General features: G+C 43.0%; 1 protein-coding gene and 1 long non-coding RNA gene across 3 annotated transcripts; both read right to left on the reverse strand.

The window, feature by feature from the left end:
* Window positions 1–2,989: 2,989 nt before the first annotated feature.
* On the reverse strand, window positions 2,990–4,713 carry LOC110679671. Of its 2 annotated transcripts, none has more exons than XR_002502697.1 (3): window positions 3,213–4,713; window positions 3,086–3,156; window positions 2,990–3,030 (listed from the first exon to the last, which is right to left on the reverse strand). It is a non-coding gene; the product is annotated as an uncharacterized LOC110679671 (long non-coding RNA). The 2 variants fall into 2 exon arrangements; XR_002502698.1 differs by having other exon boundaries at window positions 2,998–3,156; window positions 3,213–3,304; window positions 3,368–4,713.
* Window positions 4,714–7,237: 2,524 nt separating this feature from the next.
* Window positions 7,238–11,572, reverse strand: LOC110678279. Its single transcript, XM_021850906.1, has 7 exons — window positions 11,264–11,572; window positions 11,109–11,200; window positions 10,982–11,052; window positions 10,821–10,926; window positions 8,086–10,761; window positions 7,330–7,678; window positions 7,238–7,250 (listed from the first exon to the last, which is right to left on the reverse strand). The coding sequence occupies exons 5-7, from the start codon at window positions 9,713–9,715 to the stop codon at window positions 7,238–7,240; spliced, it is 1,992 nt and encodes a 663-aa protein (XP_021706598.1). The 5' UTR covers window positions 9,716–10,761; window positions 10,821–10,926; window positions 10,982–11,052; window positions 11,109–11,200; window positions 11,264–11,572.
* Window positions 11,573–12,410: the final 838 nt, after the last annotated feature.

Raw genomic sequence — 12,410 nt, forward strand, 5'->3', positions numbered from 1 at the left:
ACCACTCGGCTAAGGAAGGCCCCTCATGGGAAACATCGGAGATCACATTAGAATCTTTCCAAACTTATTTGATCGAATGGAAAAAAGGTCAAAGGGATTGAAAGGAGGCATAATTTTTAATCTGATGTATTCATAGAATATTCATAACTTCAGTATTTAACAATAATTTTCAATATATATTAAGGGTTGTGATAAATTGAAAGTTTGTTTCTAAAGAACAACTTATAAATTCTTTTCAGGGTTAATTTTTTAATAAATGAACAGTCAAATAGAACACAAAAATCCGATATCCAAGCCTCCATATATGATCAGACTGAAGGATCAACAACATTTGGCTTCAGGCAATACAAAAAAAAAACGTATTAGATCAATAGACAACGGCTTTACATTTTTCGTATGATTTTTCGAGCATTTCATCTTTTTACCGTTCGAGTTCGTTTTGTATGCATTTCGTTTGCTGGGTAGTGCTTGTTGAAGACCTAAAGAAACGAGTTCGGGTTTCCCTTCACCGGAGTGATTTCTTTCTTTACGATTTGCACTCGTTCTGCCTGATTTTATATCGCCCAATGAACCGTGTTTGGTCGAATAAATTTTTATGTGAAGATTAAGAATAGTACGAATGAAGTTAAAATTGGCTTGTGCCTATCCTAAATGAAGGATTCATTTGGTGAGCTCGTTTCACGCTTTTATTGCAAACGTAAGAATATTCCGACACGTTTTCGACCGTATCAAGAGTAGAAATGTAACCTTTATAGAAACATTCAACTATGAATCGTTCGTCATCAAGTGACAGGTTACATGTACCGCATCACTTCCAAGGTGATTTCCGATTATGTAGCTCTTTATTCCTTTAATAAACTCCTTCATGTGACAACCATGGACATGCAGAGGTATCCTAAACTCGGGTGAAGTTAATCGGTAGGGTGAAATTGATCACCGTGTCACACGTTTTTATTTCTAACTTATTGAACACAAAAAAAAGCAAAGTTGTTTGTCTACTGTTGAATTGTATGTTGTGAAGCTTTTTGTGCTAAAGAATGTTTATTTCTATGAAAATAATGTTAAATTCCAGAATCATGTTTGGTTTAAACGGGATTTGGACATGGTGTCAACCTGAAAGTTTGTGAGGATGCTTGAAGTATATCCCCAAAACAAATTTTATCATCCAAATACGTATCAATTTGCTAATTTTGATGAAATTATTGTTTTTTTATAGATATCAGAAGATTCCTTCGGAAATTGCCTACATTTGGGCGTTTTCTGTGGCATTTGTGAAATTTAATTGTTCATTATGTAAATAAATATTTCAACCCGAGAATCCCGAGGATCCCTTGATATTTTATTTTAGATCAGTTTTCAGCACTAAAATCACATCAGTATGATAATTTCGGTGCATGAGTCAATGAGCAAATAGCAACTACAAATTGTACGGTCTTCAATGATCATGCTCATTTGATCTTCTGTCCGTATGACCTATGCTGTATTTGTCATTTCCTGATCGAATGGTCATCTTTTGTCCCTTGAATTCTTTTACTAGTGCGACTTACATCATACCCGATAGTGAATGACATCGTTTGATTAGTGAATTTCCTCGCATAGAACGCTATTTTCTGAGTTCATTAGTGTATTTTGTTTCGTTCCGTATCAACGTACAAACATAGTCGGATCAATCCGTAGCAGCTGTCATATCAACTTTGTTATTATAATATAAGTCGTATGAGGTTACGGATTAATTCGTAATAAAATCTGTACACTCGCATTGTATGTCAATTTTCATTATAGAAAATAATGTATGCATGTAGGTATGTAGATAGGCACCATCCTTGCTCTGCTTGCGGCTCCACTCAACAGTAAGGTCAAATTTCATTACCGATCTGAATTCAACATACCATTGTATGAAGGGCCAAAAGGGGGGTGGCGGACCCGTAAGCAGAGACACTTCTACTATTACTAACTTTATTATTTGGGGCTCAATAATAAATGATTTTCCCACCAAGTGCTCAACTCGCATAAGTCAACTCATGTTCACGGTCCAACACAATTGGGTGATTGAGATTTGTAACATTTGAAAGTCCCTGCCCGGCTACGGCGCTCTTAAAGGATTTGAAATTCTCGCTCAGCCAATAGGTGGCCATAAACAATAAAGTAAACAAGCATAAGCATATTTATTCTCAGCATCACAATCTATTTGTGCTCAATAGGTCTTATATACTGTCCTACCTTATATATCAGGTACTACACCTGTGCCTTTCTCACATGCTGACGATGCTGTACCGATACTGTTGATGATGATGCACCTGCCGGGGCCCCGCATCGATGCGATGATGATGATATTCTTCTTCTCTCTTCTCAACTGCTTTTCAGAACGCGCTTTTCTCGAGCGCTCACTATTCGAGCAGATTCAACTGCACATGCACTCACACACTGCCACTAACTGCAAGCCGACCTCACTATGCGATGCATTCACCTGATACCACTTGCACCCGGGGATGCACGCCGACACACCAACGGTCCTGCCGGTCTTCACTACGCTGATCGCTCTCCGGCCACTTGTACGGTTCGACGCACACTCAAACGTTTTTCTCGCTATTCAACACCGATCACTCCCTTCACTTGCGTGTGATCACACTGATGTTCTAAACACAGTCACACCCTGTTGCTTCTCCCGCTCCCGTAGCTGTGTCGTTATCTTGCGGCTCGAGATTGCACGCTCGTTGAGAGCTTTGACATGGATGTTCGTGTGTGTGTGACTCGGTGACCGTCGTGCGATTCGATAGCGCTAATGGTGTTGGAGTGTGCTTCTTGCTCTCGCACACTCTTCGTAGCCGATGGCGATCACGCTTGAGGATTCCGAACAAAAGGCCCTGTTTGACAAAGCAGGAATTATAATCACATTCCAATTGGAATTTTTGGTTGAAATTACCTCCGTAGAGAGCCTTTCGATTTTCTCGTCTCCGTGATGCGCGGCCAGGTAATTTCCAACCGGTTTTGCCGATCTGTCCAAGTTATTTCGGCAATTGTTTCTGCTGGCTGAATTTAAACGCTATAGTTAGAAGTCCTATATGAGGAAATATGCTGCCATTACCTTAGATGAACGTCGTTCGGTTGCAAATCGAAGTGTTGGCTAGCACTACAACGAGTGCGTGTGGACGGGTTCTGTTGGTGAAAGGACATTATCGTCTAGGTTTCTTTGTAATATGACGCCATTTTACCTTTTGGAATACTGGTGAGCGTCGTTTCACCGTTTTCCATGCGGGTTGAGCGTGTCTTTCCGATTGATGGTCGAATCGGAGTCGTTGGACACCTGCTAGCATAAATGGTGATTTTAGCACTACGTCCGATTCTGGACTACGTCGTGACGAATTACCTGATGATTTTTCTTTGAGCCGAGATTTGATTTTTCCACACTCAATCTGTGCACTAGCTTCGCTAGTCATGCACCTCCCGTACGTCCACTTTTTAAGCCAGCAGAAAACGAATGATCAGCAACGTACAAGTTCGTGAGCTTAGTTGTCGTAAATGTTCGATTCTCTTTTTCGAGAGCATGAGAGTGCGAGAGTTTTCGTGCAGTTTTGGCATGTGTAGAGTTGCTCTGACGGCAACAATCTTAATGATTTTCATGATGATGTGGCAGTGTTGCGTGCTGCAGTGATTTTATTATATTTCGTTTCAAACAATTTGTAACACAACATCTAAATTACCGAAACGAAATTTTCGAGAAAAGCGTTCTCGAAAATTTCGTAAGCTATGATTACGTTTGAGGACTAATAGAGGTTACTGGCTAATCTTAACTTCTATTGCTTCGGCAGATTTTTCCAAAATTGGATTCCAAAGCCAGTTATTGTAGTGATACACAAAAAGAAACTTAAGGCTACTCAAGTACATCGGCTTGCCTTCACTACTTACAAGTGACAGAGTTTTTGCAAGGCTAATTATCAATCTATAGTGTCGACTACAGAGAAAATCATCTTACGTCTAAAGCCTATATCTATTATTTGCCTCTATTTAAGTTTAACATTAACAAACAATTAAACAATTTAGCGAGTAATCATATTATCATGAGGCACTTATTTTTTGAACTTTTTTATGCTTGCTTGAATTTGCGGATTTCTATTGCGTTAAATGGGCGGTGAATCTTTGAATGTGATTCAGGACATGTTACTGCGAGGAGTCTTTGTTAGTGAGTGAGAGTTTTCTTGGAGTTGGAATTTTATTTGGTTGTTGTCCGTATTGGAAGTTCAAATTGAGTCGTCCGATTTGGGATGGCGAGGTTTCGTATAATGTTGTTGGTCCTCAACTCGATCCGTAAACGTGTTTTGATGACGTATGTCTTTGGTTGGTTACTCCTGGGGTGCAACGGACATAGCTGGATTTCGAAACCGGTGAATTGTTGATTGAAATTGGCTTAGCAGGATAGTGTAGCTAACTCCGGCGTCCTATACCTGCTCTGCTGTTTTCTTCTGGTGAGGAGATGAAGAATTCCGCTCGAAGTTGCGTTGTGGTTGATCGCTGCCGCAGTGGATGACGAGGTTTCGATTACAGATGTTGGTCCTCAAATCAATCCGAGACTCGGGTTTCATGAGCTGCAAGGCTCGTTGTTGACGGCTAGTGGTGTGCCGTGGACATAGCTGGTAATTTGTCTCCATATTGTTTGAAGAATGAAGAATAAGGTCAGACCACATAGTTTAGTCCGCTTTTATGTCCTTTGCGTGATATGTGCCGACTGCAGAGGTTTTGACATCTTCAAGTTTATAGTTGTTTTGCCCTATGATGTCTCGTACATAGCATGGTAGAAATTTGGGTCCAAGTTTCTTGGTCCGCATATCCGCAGCTGAAGACTGCTGAAAACTTCGGCGCCATACTAGTTCCCCGATCGAGAACTTCCTCTGCCTTGCACGTAAGTCATAGCGATTTTTACTTTTTTCATGCGCCGACTTGATTCTGTCCACAATGAACCGTTGAATGTTCTGGACCACTTTCATCCGGGTTCTCTGCGCTTGATCTGCGTCACTGCTGGTGTTGAGGTCTGCTTGAGGGTATTGGTCTGTGAATAGTACATGATGTCTCCCAAAATTGGCGAAGTAATGCGAGCAACCCAGTGTCTCGTGCTTGGCCGTGTTTATAGCACAGATTATTTGTTGAAGATTGGCATCCCAGTCCCGTTGATCATCATCTAGCAGGGTTCTAATACAGGTGACCAGCGTTCTATTGGTTCGTTCTGTTGGGTTACACATGGGAGTATAAAACGCTGTTCTCATTGGCTCAATATTATATCTGCGCAATAGGGATTGGAAGCAGTGCGAAAGAAATTGGGATCCGTTATCCGTAAGTACGATGCGAGGCGTTGAGAACTTCAAGAAGACGTACTTTTCGAGGAACTCTACCATTTGTTTCGCATTTGCAATCCTGAACGGTTCAGCAATCACGTATTTCGTGATCCAATCGACGATAACTAACAGCACCGTGTTTCCATTTTTTGACCGGATCATTGGACCCACCCAGTCAATTGATATGAGTTCCCAGGGGTGACGAGCAGGTTTTACCTTGCCCATCTGAGGAGTGAGAACCGTCGTTGGAGCTTTGCTGGACTTGCAGATATTGCATGTTTTAACGTAGTTTTTCACCCCAACGGTCATCTTGGGCCAATAGTAATCTAACTGGATTTTGTGTAATGTACGACTATATCCTAAGTGAGCCGCTGTTGGTAGATCGTGGAAGCGTCTGATGATCTCCTGACGGTTCGCTTCCGGTACAACTTCTTTCCATCTCGTGCTATTGACCCCGAAATCGTCTTTGACCAAGCAATTTTTAAACAGCTTTCCTTGCACTATTCTAAAATCTGGATACTTGTTCCCATCTTTTTGCACCATCCGTAGTAAGTCCTCGAACCACGGATCAGATTTTCCTGTCATGTCATCAGAAATTGCGCTTATTTCTCCGGGCCTGCTGAGGCAATCCGGAACAACGTTACAAGTACCTTTTCGGTACCGAATATCGAACGAGAAAGCGTTCAAGCGTAAAATCCAGCGGGCCATCAGAGGGGTTGGGTTCTTCATACTCTTCAAGTATGTTAGACTGGAGTGGTCACAAAAAACTGTAAATCTGGTGCCCTCAACATAACCCCGGAATTTTTCAATTGCTCGAATCACCGCCAAGCATTCACGTTCTGCGACCGAATATTTTCGTTCGGAGGGCGACAACTTCTGGGAAAAGTATGCGATGGCCCTCTCATTTCCATCGTAGTCCTGGGAGAGTACTGCGCCTAGGGCAACATCACTGGCGTCACAGGATATCGTGAAGGGCTTTGTGTAGTCGGGAGTGCTAAGTACTGGAGCGGTGCAAAGCAGCTGCTTGAGAGTGTTGAACGCAATTTCGCAAGACTCGTTCCATCGAAACTTGATCTTCGCTTTGGTCAATTCAGTGAGGGGAGCTGCCACTTTAGAAAAGTCTTTGATGAAGCGCCGATACCAACCGCACATGCCCAAAAACCTCTGAATTTCCTTCTTTGACGTCGGAGTAGGAAAGTTACTGATGGCTTCAGTCTTCTCCTTGTCCACGTTCCAACCGTTTTCATCTAGGATATATCCTAGATATTTGATGCTCCTTCTGCAAAATACGGATTTATCGGCGTTTATTGTGAGCCCCGCCGCTTGCAAACGTCTAGCCACCTCCTCCAACAGCCTAAGATGTTCATCAAAGTCGTTGGATGCTATTATCAGATCATCCAGGTAAACAAATACCTTCGGCTCCAAGTCAATGAAAATGTGATTCATGACTCTTGAAAGCGCCTGACTTGCTGTGGATAACCCAAAAGGAACTACTTTGAATTGGTAGTGTCCCCTCTGTGGTATCGTAAAAGCCGTTTTTTGCTTCGAATCTGGGTCCAAGGGAATTTGCCAGAAAGCAGCCTCTAGGTCAATGGAACTTAAGTATTTAGAGCCACTCAAATTGTTCATAATCGATGCGATGTGAGGTATTGGATAAGCTTCTTGAATGATGATGCTGTTTAGCTTCCTCGCATCCAAGCATAGCCTCATTGAACCATCCTTCTTCTTCACGGCAACGATGGGATTATTCCACGGACAACAAATGGCCTCTTCTATCACATCCATTTTCAACATGCGATCGACCTCTTTGTTGAGGTCGTCTAAAACAAATTTAGATATCGGATAGTATTTTTGTTTGAAAGGTGTTGCTGTTCCCGTATCGATTTTGTGGTGGTAGAGATGTGTTCGGCCTAGACGGTTCGTCTTTTGAGAAGAGGGAAATAACTGAATTATACCTTGCAAAGCTTTCCGCTGAGTTTCAGATAGTGAAGTTAAGGTTGACAAATCAGAATCTGGAGAAAGCTCGATTCCACAGACGTTGATCTTGACGCCGAAGAGATTCCAAAAGTTTATTCCTAGGATAAGAACATCGGGCATGGATTCGACGCAGATGATAGGAAGGGATGCTTTCCTGTGGTTGTACTCCATCGGAATCAGCGCATAAAAGGAAACCGGATGTTTGGTGTTGTCTGCAGTTTTAATCGTTCCCTGGGCAGGATATTTCGTTAATCCCACCTCGGAGACAATTTCCGTGAGCTTACCGCCTAGAAGACTACATGTTGCACCACTGTCCAATAATCCTCTCAGACTTCTTCCCATGATGCCAACGTCGGCATAGGGCCGGTTATCTCCTGATGAAATGTCGAATATGATAGATGAGACGTTACGGAAATGTGATATGCTGTCGAGAGAAGGGATTGCTGTACACGGAGACTCCTCACCCTTCATTTCGGGAATCCCGTATTTGCGTTTCCCTGTGTGGATCTAATTGCTGCGTCTGGAAGGGCTTGACTCATTCTAGCATGACACTCGCTGCAATTCCTTGAGGTGAAACCCTTTTTGCCACATCGGTAGCAAAACAAGAAAGTCTTTGGACTAGGACACGCTGTAAATGCATGTCCGGCTTGCTCGCATTGCCAACAAGTGATGTGAACTGCGTTTCTTGTTGCATTAGGTGCGTTGTTTCCTTGATTCCACGTGCCTTGTGTCCGAATTGCGTTTATTTGTTCATCCGATTGTTCAACAGTCGCTACTGTACCTGTATTATCTTCCTGCTCGTATGCTTGATTACCGTCTTGTAGCATCAACACCTGTGGATTAATGTGTAGTTCCTCTTCTTCGACCACGTTCACTTGTTGTGTCCTGTTCTGCTGTAAAGGAGCACGATTCCAAGCATAACCAGAAGTACCTGGTCTCGATATCCGCGAATAGGTGGGAGTTGCTCGGTTTGGTTCTATTAGAGCTGTGCGTGGAATCTGTGAGGATTTGTTCTTCGCATGGTCATAATCCTTGCAGACTTCCACCAGTTCTGCTACTTCAGACACCCGCGAAGCTGACGCCACTGCAGCAAACTCTGAGTTCAGGTTAGATTTAACGATGAAGAACTGATCTTGAGGAGTTAAAGGTGGTTCAAGGACCTCAAACAAGGCAAGCAAGTCGTGATAGTATTTTGAGAAGGTTTCATCTTGCCCTTGGAACCTCCAATAAAGGTCACGCTTTATAAGCTGGGAAAAGTTTGGTGGCAAAAATTCCGCCTTGATCTGACGCTTGAATTCCATCCATGTGTTGAATCGATTGTAGCTTCTGGTGTACCATTCCAGGGCACGTCCCCGCAAAATGTGCTTGATTCCACGCAAAAGCGAAAAATCGTCAACGTCTTCAGTATCAGCATACGTCTTTACCCGATTAAGAAACACAGCCAGCTCCAAGATATTTTCATTGCCTCCGTAGGAGAATGGCCACTTGTACACCGGTTGGATGAACCGCTGCCTGTTGTTTGGTGTAGATCTTCCACTGTTGTGCGTCTGCGGCTCCATTCTTTCATTCGCTTGATTCCGGTTGTTGAGCAGATATCTGATGATTTCATCTCGTACGTCTGTTGACTGGTTGTTCACAGAAGGAGGATGTTGAACTCGGTTCGGATCAGGAACCCTTTCCAAGCTAGGCCTTGGTGCTGGTAAAGGAGGTAGAACATTATAATGCCCTCGTGGAATTTCGGCTCTGGGTGCTTCTGTATCGATACGATGCGGTGTTCTCTTTGGTGGTGGTGGATAATTTTCTGCTTGCTGCTGCCCGGACGTTTTTGGTATAGTTCCCGTTTTACTGCGATGCGATAAGTTCAAAGGCACACCTTGCTGATGAAGTTCCCCTTGTGTTGTTGCTTTCACACTGGATTGAAGTTGAGAGTTCTTCAACCTGTTCAGCACATCTTCTTCCCCTGGAAGAATGTCTTCACGAGAAAAGTCCGGAGGCGAAACGCTGGTTAGACTCTGTAAGAACTGCACAATTTGATCCAAAGAATCATTGATTACCATCTCCGCTTGCCTGGTGTACGGAGCATAATGCGGATCCGTAATAAGAGATATCCTTGCTCGGTAGTGGTAATACTTAGTTTGACACCTCTGCAGTTCTGCTACGTCCTGGTTGTTGAATGCCCTTAGGAGTGTAGACCCCAAACGCTGGAGTTTTTGCTGGCAATAGTGGATATTTTCTTCGTCCGAAATAAAGTGTCGCGCTGAAGTTGGACATACTAGCTCGATGTGCTCCTGCCTCATAAGCGCTCGAAACTGATCAACTTTCCGTTTCCTGCTTAACTTTTTGGGTTCTGGAACACGTCGAAGTTCTAATTCGTAATCCAACTCCTCGTCCGAAAGCTCTTTCACATCCATGATCACTGAACTAGCTCACAAGACTCACTCACTAAGGACCGAATGAATTTATCAACAAAATGTGTACGTATTGACAGATAAATCCAAGTAATAATCAAATTGTGTGGGATTTGGAGTTGGGCGCCAATATTACTAACTTTATTATTTGGGGCTCAATAATAAATGATTTTCCCACCAAGTGCTCAACTCGCATAAGTCAACTCATGTTCACGGTCCAACACAATTGGGTGATTGAGATTTGTAACATTTGAAAGTCCCTGCCCGGCTATGGCGCTCTTAAAGGATTTGAAATTCTCGCTCAGCCAATAGGTGGCCATAAACAATAAAGTAAACAAGCATAAGCATATTCATTCTCAGCATCACAATCTATTTGTGCTCAATAGGTCTTATATACTGTCCTACCTTATATATCAGGTACTACACCTGTGCCTTTCTCACATGCTGACGATGCTGTACCGATACTGTTGATGATGATGCACCTGCCGGGGCCCCGCATCGATGCGATGATGATGATATTCTTCTTCTCTCTTCTCAACTGCTTTTCAGAACGCGCTTTTCTCGAGCGCTCACTATTCGAGCAGATTCAACTGCACATGCACTCACACACTGCCACTAACTGCAAGCCGACCTCACTATGCGATGCATTCACCTGATACCACTTGCACCCGGGGATGCACGCCGACACACCAACGGTCCTGCCGGTCTTCACTACGCTGATCGCTCTCCGGCCACTTGTACGGTTCGACGCACACTCAAACGTTTTTCTCGCTATTCAACACCGATCACTCCCTTCACTTGCGTGTGATCACACTGATGTTCTAAACACAGTCACACCCTGTTGCTTCTCCCGCTCCCGTAGCTGTGTCGTTATCTTGCGGCTCGAGATTGCACGCTCGTTGAGAGCTTTGACATGGATGTTCGTGTGTGTGTGACTCGGTGACCGTCGTGCGATTCGATAGCGCTAATGGTGTTGGAGTGTGCTTCTTGCTCTCGCACACTCTTCGTAGCCGATGGCGATCACGCTTGAGGATTCCGAACAAAAGGCCCTGTTTGACAAAGCAGGAATTATAATCACATTCCAATTGGAATTTTTGGTTGAAATTACCTCCGTAGAGAGCCTTTCGATTTTCTCGTCTCCGTGATGCGCGGCCAGGTAATTTCCAACCGGTTTGCCGATCTGTCCAAGTTATTTCGGCAATTGTTTCTGCTGGCTGAATTTAAACGCTATAGTTAGAAGTCCTATATGAGGAAATATGCTGCCATTACCTTAGATGAACGTCGTTCGGTTGCAAATCGAAGTGTTGGCTAGCACTACAACGAGTGCGTGTGGACGGGTTCTGTTGGTGAAAGGACATTATCGTCTAGGTTTCTTTGTAATATGACGCCATTTTACCTTTTGGAATACTGGTGAGCGTCGTTTCACCGTTTTCCATGCGGGTTGAGCGTGTCTTTCCGATTGATGGTCGAATCGGAGTCGTTGGACACCTGCTAGCATAAATGGTGATTTTAGCACTACGTCCGATTCTGGACTACGTCGTGACGAATTACCTGATGATTTTTCTTTGAGCCGAGATTTGATTTTTCCACACTCAATCTGTGCACTAGCTTCGCTAGTCATGCACCTCCCGTACGTCCACTTTTTAAGCCAGCAGAAAACGAATGATCAGCAACGTACAAGTTCGTGAGCTTAGTTGTCGTAAATGTTCGATTCTCTTTTTCGAGAGCATGAGAGTGCGAGAGTTTTCGTGCAGTTTTGGCATGTGTAGAGTTGCTCTGACGGCAACAATCTTAATGATTTTCATGATGATGTGGCAGTGTTGCGTGCTGCAGTGATTTTATTATATTTCGTTTCAAACAATTTGTAACAACCAGCGGGAAGAAGAGAATCTCCTTTCAATAGTATGATCCAACCGATTGAATATTGATATTTGCAGTAAGGACTGTTCATTTAAGAAAGTGGACACGTGTTTTTTACAGTAAACTGTTTATTTTCAAACAAATTCATGAGTTTACCTAAAATACATGGAAATCAACGTAATTTCGATCAAATTCACATAAATTTGAACATTTATTGAGCATTACTGGAGAATGCTCTTACTTTTCTTTTGATACCTCCCATAAAATTCTGCACAACTTTTTTCGGAACTTTTCGAACTGCTTTTTGAACTGCTGATTACATTTTCTTGAAAAAATCGATGGAGCTTGCTTCTCTTCCATCCTTCTTAAGATGCCGTTTGATTATTGCCCAATATGTTTCAATGAGGCGAAGTTCTGAGCAATTTGATGGATTCGATCATTTTTCTACAAATTCGACTTATTCCTTCTTGAGCATCTCCAAAGTAGCTGAAGCATAGTGAGCCGATGCTAGGTCTGGCAAAAACAATGGAGGCATGGTATGCTTTCAGTAGATGGGCAGAAGCCATTTTTTAATGCATTCAGTTCTGTAATTTTTGCCGTTGATTGAACCCGTCGTGAAATATGTAGTACTTTCATACCGCAGGAGCAAATTGCTTGCCATACCAAATCATTTTTCCCAAATTTTTCTGTTGGGATGTATCTTACGTCGTCAGGAATATCTGTTTTGGCCACAGCGTTGAAAAAATTCAATTTGGACACTTCGCGATTTAAGCCAAATCTCGGAACGGCAGTTTTTCTGTACACCATTTGTGCAGAAAAAAATTGAGAGTCGCCATGT

This window comes from Aedes aegypti, chromosome 3, assembly GCF_002204515.2.
Source record: "Aedes aegypti strain LVP_AGWG chromosome 3, AaegL5.0 Primary Assembly, whole genome shotgun sequence".
Taxonomy (NCBI): Eukaryota; Metazoa; Arthropoda; class Insecta; order Diptera; family Culicidae; genus Aedes; species Aedes aegypti.